General features: G+C 38.6%; 1 protein-coding gene across 6 annotated transcripts in view; it reads left to right on the top strand.

Annotated features, from left to right (window-relative positions):
* The window catches only part of ADGRB3 (adhesion G protein-coupled receptor B3), an 854,624-nt gene that overhangs the window by 350,776 nt on the left and 491,688 nt on the right, over positions 1-12,160 (top strand). For all 6 annotated transcript variants that reach the window (XM_070073912.1, XM_070073911.1, XM_002714525.5 and 3 more), the window contains 2 exons: positions 677-841; positions 1,276-1,440. In XM_070073912.1, the coding sequence (XP_069930013.1) occupies positions 677-841; positions 1,276-1,440 (330 nt within the window). The remainder of the gene's footprint in view (positions 1-676; positions 842-1,275; positions 1,441-12,160) is intronic.

Raw genomic sequence — 12,160 nt, 5'->3', positions numbered from 1 at the left:
AAAAATCTGGCATTTGCCTTCTTATCCACCTCCTTTGCTAATTCTCTCCCTCCTACTGTCTGGATTCTGTCTACAATGACAAGTTTCTGAAGGTCACATATTTCTCTGCTGTGGGCTCTCTGTATCCTTCTGTATGGAACATATCCTAACCCTACACATTTTTACATTATCCTTGAAATCCACCTGAAACCTCACTTGTTATTTAGAAAAACTCTCTGATGCTCTGAACTCTTACCTCACAGTGATCCAAAATTATATTTCACAGCACTGCTGTGTACTTGGTTTACTTGGCAAGTAACTGTTTACTTATAGGAGTTCCTTCTTTTAAACATGAGCTTTTTTAGGTATTGGTCAGTATTTATTTTGTTCATTGTTCTCTGTATCCATCTCCTAGTCCAAGGCTTTGCATTATTGAGTGACCAATAAGTATCTTTGAAGGAATAAATGAGTAAAAAGGCATACAGGCATACTGTATACATAATAAGTAACAGAAGTGAAAAATAAGAAAATGGTAGTTTGAGAAGTAATGATAAAATCTCATGCCAAAGTGACCATCGGTTGTTGCCATTGAGTACGCTGATTTGCACTCATTTCAAGGTTGGATTACATTGTGCTTTCTGTACACGCTTCCCTAATGGAAGATCTCCTTACACTGTGTCTCTTTCTGCTTTGGTAGTTGATGGACAGTGGCAGGAGTGGAGTTCGTGGAGTCAGTGCTCTGTGACGTGCTCTAATGGGACCCAGCAGAGAAGCCGACAATGCACTGCAGCTGCTCATGGGGGCTCTGAATGCAGAGGGCCGTGGGCAGAAAGCAGAGAGTGTTACAACCCTGAGTGTACAGGTAAGGCCTATGACCTATATATAAAGGACCACCTGCCACATGACTGAACTATGCCAGATGGCCATGGATAATGTCATGATAGTTATATATTTCCTTTAAATGAAGGCTATTAAACTACAACTTATTCTATATACCATGCTAATAAGTAATAAAATTCAGGGCATTCTGAGGATAAATACCAATAAAGTTGTTGAGGCTTAGTACTAAACTTGCACCTTTTTACGAGTAAGGTTTGTTGTCCATTTGAACAAACTTATGAAAATGTGTGTACCTCACAATGCCCTGTAGTTAACCAGTAAGTCAAATATCTGAATAGGATTTACTTATGTTGGCAAATTAATAAAAATGGAGGGGGCAATGATGTCTTCAATTTAAAAATCCCTACAGCAGTGTGCAGTACATTGCTACCATTCACCATGATGCATTTCTTCCAGCCAATGGTCAGTGGAATCAGTGGGGTCATTGGAGTGGATGTTCCAAGTCCTGTGATGGCGGCTGGGAAAGGCGAATAAGGACATGCCAGGGTGCAGCAATAACGGGACAGCAATGTGAAGGAACAGGCGAGGAAGTGAGAAGATGCAGTGAGCAGCGATGTCCTGGTGAGAGAAACACAGAAATTGCCCCAACTATAAGCATGTTGTATCCTGAAAAACCAAAGGGTTCAAATATTGTCATTCAGGTGGGTGTTGTGGCACAGCGGACAGGTTAGCTGCCCCAAAGAAGCCAGCATCCAGTATTGAAGTGCAGCTTACAGTTACAGCTCCTCCACCTCTGATACAGCTTCTGGCTAGTGCAACCTGGCAGGCAGGAAAGATCTGAAATTGCCCAGATTATAGAGTATGTATTTTAAGAGATTACCTAGGACAGAGACTCCTTCCAAATCTTGTATACGTCCCATAAAATATAACTGACTCATTGAGAACTCAATAAATATGTGAGAATCAGGATTTTGGAATGATATTATATGCAAAATCTTTATAAATTTATTAAAAAGATGATATTATAGGATTTTTAAATTTCATAAGAGATACAGAGGAAAGTACTGAATTTAGAGAATTTATAGACCAGTTATGGTCCATTGGCTGTTAGTGATTCTTTAGGGGAAAGCTACCTGTTCTATGGGTCTTTGTTTCCTGGGAGTACAAATGAAGCTGGTTGCAAAATCTTCAAGCTTCCTTTCCAACTTAGAAAGCTATAAATTTCTTTCCCTATTTAACATAACTGCCTCATTATAGGAAAAAACAGTGTGTTCCTAGACATATCCAAGAGTCAAATATTTATATTTCTCCACAATGCGATCCTAAAGACTTCTTTTAGTTCAGCACTGAAATACCAGCAGAAATTCAATTTCAAGAGTAACAGTATGCCAGGAGATTCTTCAGAGCTTAAGAAAGACTTGGGCTGGTGCCGCGGCTCACTTGGCTAATCCTCTGCCTGCAGCGCCAGCACCCCAGGTTCTAGTCCCGGTCAGGGCGCTGGATTCTGTCCCGGTTGCTCCTCTTCCAGTCGAGCTCTCTGCTGTGGCCTGGGAAGGCAGTGAAGGATGGCCCAAGTGCTTGTGCCCTGTACCCACATGGGAGACCAGGAGGAAGCACCTGGCTCCTGGCTTTGGATCAGTGTAGTGCACTGGCTGTGGCGGCCATTTGTGGGGTGAACCAACGGAAGGAAGACCTTTCTCTCTGTCTCTCTCTCTCTCACTCTCTAACTCTGCTTGTCAAATAAAAAAAAGAGAGACTTGGGGCAGGGGGTTGTGGTGTTGTGGCTTAGAAGGTAAAGCTGCCACCTGCAACACCAACATCCCATATGGATGCCAGTTAGAGTCCCAGATACTCCACTTCTGATCCAGCTCACTGCTAATGGCCTGCGAAAGCAGTGGAACATGACCCAGATGCTTGGGCTCCTGCCACCCACGTAGGAGACCTGGAAGAAGTGCCTGGCTCCTAGCTTTCACCTGGCAAAATCCCAGGCTGTTGCCATCTGGGAAGTGAACCAGTCAATGGAAGATATCTGTCTCTCTCTCTCTCTCTAGTTCTAACTTTCAAATAAAGAAATAAATCTTTTTTAAAAAAAAGACTTGAAATTAGTTTTGTTTATTCTTAAAGCCATTTGAATTCAGAATGGTAAGATATAACCCACATGAAGGATTTTGATGAGAAGGATACCTACCCAGCTTAACACTGTGGAATTTCTCCCTTGCTGCCTAAGAATTAAGAAGCATTAAACAAAAAACATCCATTTTGCCAAGAGAGAAATTTCATTAGAACAGTAAGGCATGATTAAATGAGGCTTTTTTTAATATTTGAAGTTGTTTAAGCCTGTCTTAGCATACTAAGGTTCTTAACTGGTCTTTTAAAACCGTCTTTCATCTGTGTATAGAGAAGGAAGATAGTGCTGCTGAAATCAAATTTACAAAGATTGCCACCTGCTGTTTGGAAAACATCTTACAAACCTATTTACAAGAAAGATTTTATGCCTTATTTACTTGGTTTCTTTGTTGGTTTTCATGATTAAAGACAGATTGAAAAAACTATCACATAAAAATGAAACATTTTTGCATTGTATCATATATTTTTGATAAATATTTAATATTTTCATATTGCTATATAACCAAATAATGTGATTTGAGAAAAACTACAAATGCTAGAATATAAATATACTTTCATAATTAAAATGAGTTCTTTAACTGGCTGAATAATCTACAAATTGATATATATTTAAGGGATAAAAAATAAATACATATGCCAAGTCATTGTTTCCTAATCTGGTGTTTGAGCATGAACATAAATTGCATTATCCATAAAAAATTCTATGTGATCATAAATTTCAAAAATGCCTTTGATTTTAGAGAATATAGGATCATTCTTAATTTTTCTTCATGTTTCTAAAAACAAAAAACAATCATTTTCTTTTTGCACTTCACTTAATTTGAATGCAAATTAATAAAATTTGCTGAGAGACCCTGTGTTTTCAGGAAGAAGAAATATAATGTATGAAGGTCTTTGTCTAGGTAATTAATAAAAGTAATTGGTCATCAGAATTTAGTCAAGAAGCTCTTATGATGTCTACTGAAAAAAGAAAATGAAAATATTTTCCCAAAATGTTAGGGTATTTGTTTATTGATAAGTAGATAAAAAATATTGAAAATGGCATCACTGACCACTAATAAGGTATTTCTTTTGCCTGCATAAGATTAAGGAATTGTAGAAATTAAGCATTATTTTTAAAAAAATATTGCTAGCTGGGAATAGAACAGAATAGAATAGGGCAAATAATTAAGTGGCCTTAATTTTAAAATGGTCAAACTCCTCAAATCACAATTTTATTTGTCTCACTCCCATTGTACCTGCAAGATTTGAGGAGTAAAATGTTAGGAAGGTAATAGTTCTCCTGATTTTATAATGTAGCTAAAATATGAAAACATACAACTTGTAGTTTCATTTTTCCAGAATCTTTCTGGTTAATATTATTCAGAAAGAAAATGTTACTGCTGGATTAGCCTAAATTAATTTTCTGGCTTCCCGTGGATCTCTTTGCTCTGTTCCGGGGAAGAGCTTTCTTCGCTTTCTACAATCCCAATCTAGGATCTAGTATACTTTAGTCATCAACTAACTGCTAAGTCTGAGTCTACCATTTATAGGTAGATATCACACTTATTTTAAACATAAAATGTCCTTCTTTGCAAATGGTGATCAGAACCTGTACGTTGAGACAAGCCTGCCTTGTCTCAAATGGCAAGTGCTGAGGACTTATGAAGATAGCTCTATCATAAATGACCCAATAATAGCACCAACGAGTGCTCTAACAATTATTGTGATATTTATCTCTAAATATTCATACCAAAGGAGGGCAGCAGTAACATTGTTAATGCAAAACTTGTCTTGAATATTGTAATGCATTTGTATTTGAATGTGACTCCCTATAATATAGCGAATGTGAGCTCACTACCTTCCACTTAGGAGAAATATCATACCACGACTGAGTATTCCTTATCTCTGTAACAATGCTCTCCCACAAGATTAGTCTTCTCTGGAGACCAAGGAGACCTCCTTTGATTTTTGAGTAATTAGTTTCCAGCAGCATCAGTAGGAAGAAAGAATCATAAAGCTTGCTTCCTTTTTGCTTCTGTGTTTCTGAGTGTTTCCTGTCATTGACTGAAGCAGAGCCCCTCAAATTGTAGTATACATAGGAATCACCCAGGATGCTTGTAGCAACACGTATTCCTGAGACAGACTGCCAGCAACTCTGATTCAGCAAATATAGTATGGGTCTCAGAATTCACATTTCTAACAAGCTCTCAGGTGATGTTTGTGATGCCTATCTATAAATCATACTTTTGATGTAAGTAAAATAATATTAATGATGATAGTAATCTGATAAAATTAACAAAGAAATGGAATATACATATAATCCTCCACCTCAGATCCTCTGTGAAAGTTGAGATTTTTTTTTCTCAAGAAAATTATAAAATTTTACTGTATTCGTGCTTCTTTGTAAATAATGAGGGATTGTTTCTGGAATCAATTAATAATGAAATACAGACAATTCAGTTCAGGTCTGCCCAGTCAATTCATGTTTCACTCAAAGTAAGATGTTTAGAGCAGCCATTTAAAGAAAAATGGGGTTATTAACTACTTGTTGTGGACAAAGAAAGATAGTGTCATCATTATATAATCCTCAGTTTTCCACTCCTCATTTTTCCTGTTCCACAAAGAGAAGAGAAACAATGTGGGTATCATTTGAACAAGGTTGATATAAAATTATCCACACCACCAGATCTTCTGTCATGCTGCCACCACCATCCCAGTAACTTTTCTGCTGAGCAAGGGTGTTTGCACTGCCTCCTATCCTCCATGACTTTGTAACTATATATATATATATATATATATATATATATATATATAGTGCAGATGTCTAACATTTGGCATGGGGTGGAGTCAAGGAGGAAGATAGGTCTCAGCTCACACTAACTTTCTACTCAGGTCTCAGTTAGTGGAATTGGTGAATTAATCACATTCAATACAAATATTTTTGTCTTTAGTAGAAACAAGTTTAGTAAGTTTAATATTAGAGTTTTCCAAATTGTTTGGACTGCTTCATTTTAAGGATAGTCATTATTAGAAACCCAAACACATCACCTTTAAATTTGCAGTTCTTTTCTAAAGAGAACAGACATGTCAAAATGTTTGCAAGAAATTGACACTAACTTCACCAATTCTATTCCAAACCACAAGGTTAGTTCATTACAAGCAGTACTTAAAAAGCTCCTATTCCATTGAAGTTTCTATCTCCCCCTACCAATTAGAACAAATGTTTCCACTGAATGATTTTGGACAGAGCAAATAATGTCACACTCAAGAGTTCATAGCAATTCTTCACCTAAAGAAACCACCGAGTTCAGTGTTGACAGCAGGTGGCACTACATATTGACTTCTTTCATCTTAAATGTATTTGTGCTTGTGAAGTCACCTCAGATAGATTTTTAAAAGTAGAGAGAACTAAATTAGAACTTAAATCACCCAGGAAGTGAAAAAGGCACTTAATAAGTATCCAAAATAGCATCTGATCCTCCCAAATAGTGGCACTAGGTTTTATTTCGTATTCCAATCAATGGCTCTGGAAATAATCAGATCAATTTTATGGGAAGAATTGAGGAGGATCTACTGAGTTCTAAAGGAATCTATTTGTATACCATGTATTACTACATTCTGTTCTTCAGACCAGTTGCTATGGAGATAATTATAGCATAATTTGCTTTATCAGATTGTTCATCAGATGTGACTTTGAGAAAATGCATCTTCTTCATGGCAGAAACTTAAAAATAATTTATTTTAATCTTGTATGACCCTACTGGGTCCAATAAAGAAATAGTTGGCAATGTACTGATTTTTCTAAAATTGAAAAGAAAATCCAGTCAGCACAACTTTTTTTTTTTACTATTTTTCTAAATTTCTTTCATCTCACATTGTTTTCAGAGTAAAAATAAACAAATTTTAGGAGCCATTTAACAATCATCATAAAATTTATAAAATTAAAATTAATAAAATTTAAAATAATGAATACAACACCTACAAAAAGGTGGCTGTGTTTACCAAGGCCCAATGTTTATCACGCTCAATGTTTGCTAAGACAATCAACCCTGAAATTTAGCCCTTGATGTTTCTCATACCTACTTTTTTTTTTTTTTTTTTTTTTTGACAGGCAGAGTGGACAGTGAGAGAGAGAGACAGAGAGAAAGGTCTTCCTTTGCCGTTGGTTCACCCTCCAATGGCCGCCGCGGCCAGCGCGCTGCGGCCGGCGCACCGCGCTGATCCGATGGCAGGAGCCAGGAGCCAGGTGCTTTTCCTGGTCTCCCATGGGGTGCAGGGCCCAAGCACCTGGGCCATCCTCCACTGCACTCCCTGGCCACAGCAGAGGGCTGGCCTGGAAGAGGGGCAACCGGGACAGAATCTGACGCCCCAACCGGTACTAGAACCCGGTGTGCCGGCGCCGCTAGGCGGAGGATTAGCCTAGTGAGCCGCGGCGCCGGCCTCTCATACCTACTTATTTCTAGGGATGACCCTAGAGTTCTGCCCTGAACTCTTGTGCCCTGTCTCCCACATCTTCTATCACTCTGTGAGGAACAAATCTACATCTTTATGTTTAATCTCTGACAGTGCCTACTATAACCTTTTCATCCAGAGTGTGCACACTGAATCTCTGTGACATGGGGACTTTTTCTCTCTAACGACCAAATTCTTTTTGTCGTCTTGAATAATTCCTCATTCTGGCAATCCCTTTTCTAGAGATGAATTCTACATCAGTTCTGTCCTCAGTGGCCCTGCTTCTCTTCCCCTTGTACCACCCACTAGTGAAGGAGGAGTAATACTTCATAAAGAGCCTGAAATGTGTACTCCAACAAAGTTTGAGTTTGAGAGTCAGTGTTGTCATGTGTAGTGCAGCAAGGGGTGGGGGCCATGGCCAGTCAGTAGCAGAGTGGTTATGATGCCTCTTGGGACACCCACATCCCATATTAGAGTGCTAGGTTTGAGTCTAGGATCTGCTCCCAATTCCAACTTCCTGCTAATGTGCATGCTGGGAGGCAGCAGGTGATAACTCAAGTACCTGGGCCACTGCCACGTCCAGATTAGGTTTCAGGATCCTGGCTTTGGCTTGGCCCAGTCCCAGCTGTTGCAGGTATTTGAGGAATGAACAAGCAGATGGGCATTTTCTCTGTGTACTTGTCTGTGTCTCTGTCTCTCTGCACTTCACATAAGATATAATTAATTAATTAAGATAGAGCAGATGATTCTTTCATGGATGAAATGATGGAACAGCATTGCTAATTAGGGTTATTAATTGGCAGTTTATGAACTCTTTTTCCCCTACATTATTTCAAAAATCTCTTCTACACAGGTTTATCTAATTGTCCTTGCCCATTCATAGTCTTAATCATGTGACTCACTCGCTCAAGAAACTTCCATGGCTTTTTATTACTTGTCAAATTCAGCACATACTGGGATCCCAGAGATTTCAATATACCCATCTATGGCCTCTCCTAGTTTTTAGTTCTCTCTTTCTCTGTGTTTAACTACATATAATACATTCATCTATTAAATATAATACAGACAAATTGATATGTCTCTGGTTCCTTACTTCAGGGGCACATATTCTGTCTTTATGCTGTTGTTTCTTGTTTGCATTGTTATCCACTTCAATTCTCTTAGTATCTGCCCTCCACATTTGCCTGTTGATATGGAAACATCTTGGAAGCACATCCTTTAAAATCTGTATCATTCCTTAATAATTCTCATCTCTCCCACAAGCTCATGCCTACTGTTTCTTTTTTGAACCCTACAAACTTTATTTCTGCCTCCTGTATTAGGTTTGAGGTATTATTACATACAATTATATAATATCTATTAGCTAGAATTCTTTTTTTTTTTTTTTTTGACAGGCAGAGAGGACAGTGAGAGAGAGAGACAGAGAGAAAGGTCTTCCTTTGCCATTGGTTCACCCTCCAATGGCCACTGCGGCCAGCGCGCTGTGGCTGGCGCACTGCACTGATCCGATGGCAGGAGCCAGGTGCTTCCTCCTGGTCTCCCATGGGGTGCAGGGCCCAAGCACTTGGGCCATCCTCCACTGCACTCCCGGGCCATAGCAGAGAGCTGGCCTGGAAGAGGGGCAACCGGGACAGAATCCGGCGCCCCAACCGGGACTAGAACCCGGTGTGCCGGCGCCGCTAGGTGGAGGATTAACCTATTGAGCTGCGGCGCCGAGCTAGAATTCTAACGCCTTTCTAAAGAGCAATCTACTTTCAGCTTCTGGTATCCCTTCCTCTGCATTGCACCAAGTTGAACATGATAGGTCATGTATCATAAAACCTATAACTGAACTAATGAAAATGCTGTATAGAATATGTAAATGAAAAGTTTACAATGACTATGATATTAAGGCCTTCTATATTAGGATATTTTATTCTTTCAAAATTGTGTTAATTAATTACATGGATAAACTAAAGGGAGGATATTTTTATCACATATGCAATTTTTATATTGTAGTTATAATTTGTGGTGTGATTCTACTTCTATTACAGATAAGTGAGATTTAAGAGGTAGGAAAAATATAGTAACATTCATTTTTTCCCAAATATCAGCTCATCTTATTCTTTTAAGCCAGAGCTCTTGGAGGCAGTCCCATAGATCCCTGTCATTTTGGGATTGGTCACAGATATGTCCAACAATGATTCATAAGGCCTACTGACAGCTGGATGGACAAGAAACTGTGGTCAGTGACCTCCAGTCTTATGTTTCTTTGCCTGTTTAACCCACTATGCCTCCAAATGTTATCATTTTCTACAGGTGTTAGGACTTAGAAAAGGCCAGGAAGCACTGTTGTCTTCAGCTTTTTCTTAAGTAACACAAAAGGCTAAAAAAACTATCCAGGGCCAGTGCTGTGATGTAGTGGATAAAGCCGACACCTGCAGTGCCGGCATCCCATATGGGCACCGGTTCAAGTCCTGGCTGCTCCACTTCCAATCCAGCTCTCTCCTATGGCGTGGGCTCCTGCACCCCCGTGGGAGACCTGGAAGAAGCTCCCAGCTCCTGGCTTTGGATTGATGCAGCTCCAGCTGTTGCAGCCAATTGGGGAGTGAAACAGCAGATGGAAGGCCTCTTTCTCTCTGCCTCTGCCTCTGTCTCTCTAACTCTGTCTTCCAAATAAAATAAATAGTAATTAAAAAAAAAGAACACAATTTTCCAGAAAAGTCTTGAATATATTCCAATGTCAAACTCAGTCCAACTAAATTTAGTAAATCGTTACTTTGAACTATTTCTCAAAATTAAAGTTAACTATTATTAACTTTGCAACATATTTGAACTAGAATTACATTGTCTACTGGGTTAAGTATGGTATTAAACAATAATAATACAGAATTTTCTAGGGCTTGGTGCTGAGCGTGGGGGTTAAAATTCTAGTTAAGACCTTTGTGTCCCATGTTGAAGTACCTGGATTCAATAGCAAGCTTGGACTCCTGACTCTAGCTTCCAGCCAAGGCAGGAACTGAGAGAAAGAGAGACAGCCACTATTGCTCAAATAATTGGATTCCTGACATCATATGGCATATCTGAATTGAGTTCCCAGTTCCAGGCATTGGCCTAGCCAAGGGTAGGTCGTTGTGGGCATTTGGGAAGTAAATCAGTGGGGGTAAACATTTTCTCTCTGTCTCTCTGTCTCTGTCTCAAATAAAAACAAAATTTCAAAAGATAATAGGTAGTGCACACTATTTGTGCATAAACTTTAAATTCATGGTTTGTTGACTTCCAGATCTAAAAAAAAAAAACAAAAAAAAAACAAAAAAAAAACACAACAACAGAAAAGCTTTCACAAAATAGATATTTAAAACTTGCTTGCCATCCTAACAAAAAGGATGCCTAGATAGAGAATACGTAAATTTCTCTGAGAATTAACTTAGCAGTTTGACCTTAATCCACTTCCTTCTCACTGAGTATCCTCATGCTAGACACCTCTCTCTGCCTTGGTTTCCTCATGTTTAGAATGGATATAGCAATTCCATTCTCTTCCTAGACTTACTATGAGAATTTGAGAAACTGAAATATATAATGCACTTAGAAGAATAACTAACTCATAGTGATTTGTAAATTGCTGTAATTGTTTGCTGTTTCAACTTGAGAGAGATAAAAACCATTTTCTATATGAGGAATGCTGTGATGAGACACACTTCATATACACTCTTCTTTTTCCCTCCGACCTTTGCAGCCGCAGGAATTCCTCACATGAGTAGGTTCCACCTCTGAAATTAGAGCTGTGAGCCATGTGGATCTGCTTATTTGCCTCTACAACCCCCTGCACAGGGAATTCCCAAAACATAAGAATTCCTGAATTACCGGCAAGTGAAACTTACATGGAATCACCAGTAGTGCATGTTTTCCTTTTTATGCATTCTAGCTCTACAGTTTAGAATCAATTTCTCTTTAATGCTGAAATTCTAGCATATGGAGTGAAAACTAATTTTCCACATCAAATTGATTTAAGCTCTGTATAATTTTTGCTATTTTTAAGAGACAGAAAATCAGTTTGAATAGACAGATTAACAGCTAATCACTAGGTAATTGCTACCTTGTTCCAAGGGAGCATGCTAACTACATACTTGTGACTTGAAGTACAGTTGTATCTGACAAATGAATTTTTATAATTTTGCACTAGTGAGGGTAAACAGTGGGATCTTTCAGCTGATGAACAGAGTTGCTATTGCATTTAAGGTGTGTAAACAAGAGCCCTTCATATTGCCATACAACAGTATATTTTTCTTTTAAGGGAGTGCGTGAACTAAGTAGGCGTTTTCTAATTTATGAAATACACACAGGTAACATTGAACAGAAAAAAAAAAAACTACAAATCTCCACCTCCACCTTGTGTTTCCCTCTTTAGCTTTGGTTCCATATTCCCACTGACTTTCTGATAACACCTAGATGTGTTCAGATATCTCAAACTCAACAATATTTCGTCATCTCCTCTCCTAAGCCATCTCTATTCATGTGTTATAGCTCAGGGGATAGCAATCAGACATTCTTCTGGAAACTTGAGTTCTGTCTTTTCTTTCTCTCTTCCTACTTCATACATCCAGTCAGTAATGAAGCTGGGCTAATTCTGTCTCTAAAATAGATTTTTTAATCCATCTACTTCCTACTGCCACCTCCTGTGATTCTTCACTCCTTCTCCCATGTAGACTGTCAAAAGGCTCCCTACCTTCAGCCTGTCTCGTTCAATCCATTTTCCAAACTGTAGATGTAGTATTTATGACAGTATAATAAATGTCTCTTG

The sequence above is a fragment of the Oryctolagus cuniculus genome, chromosome 5, assembly GCF_964237555.1.
Source record: "Oryctolagus cuniculus chromosome 5, mOryCun1.1, whole genome shotgun sequence".
Classification (NCBI taxonomy): Eukaryota; Metazoa; Chordata; class Mammalia; order Lagomorpha; family Leporidae; genus Oryctolagus; species Oryctolagus cuniculus.
Note: the sequence above shows the minus strand (reverse complement) of the source record. Positions and strands in the feature narration are given on the sequence as shown.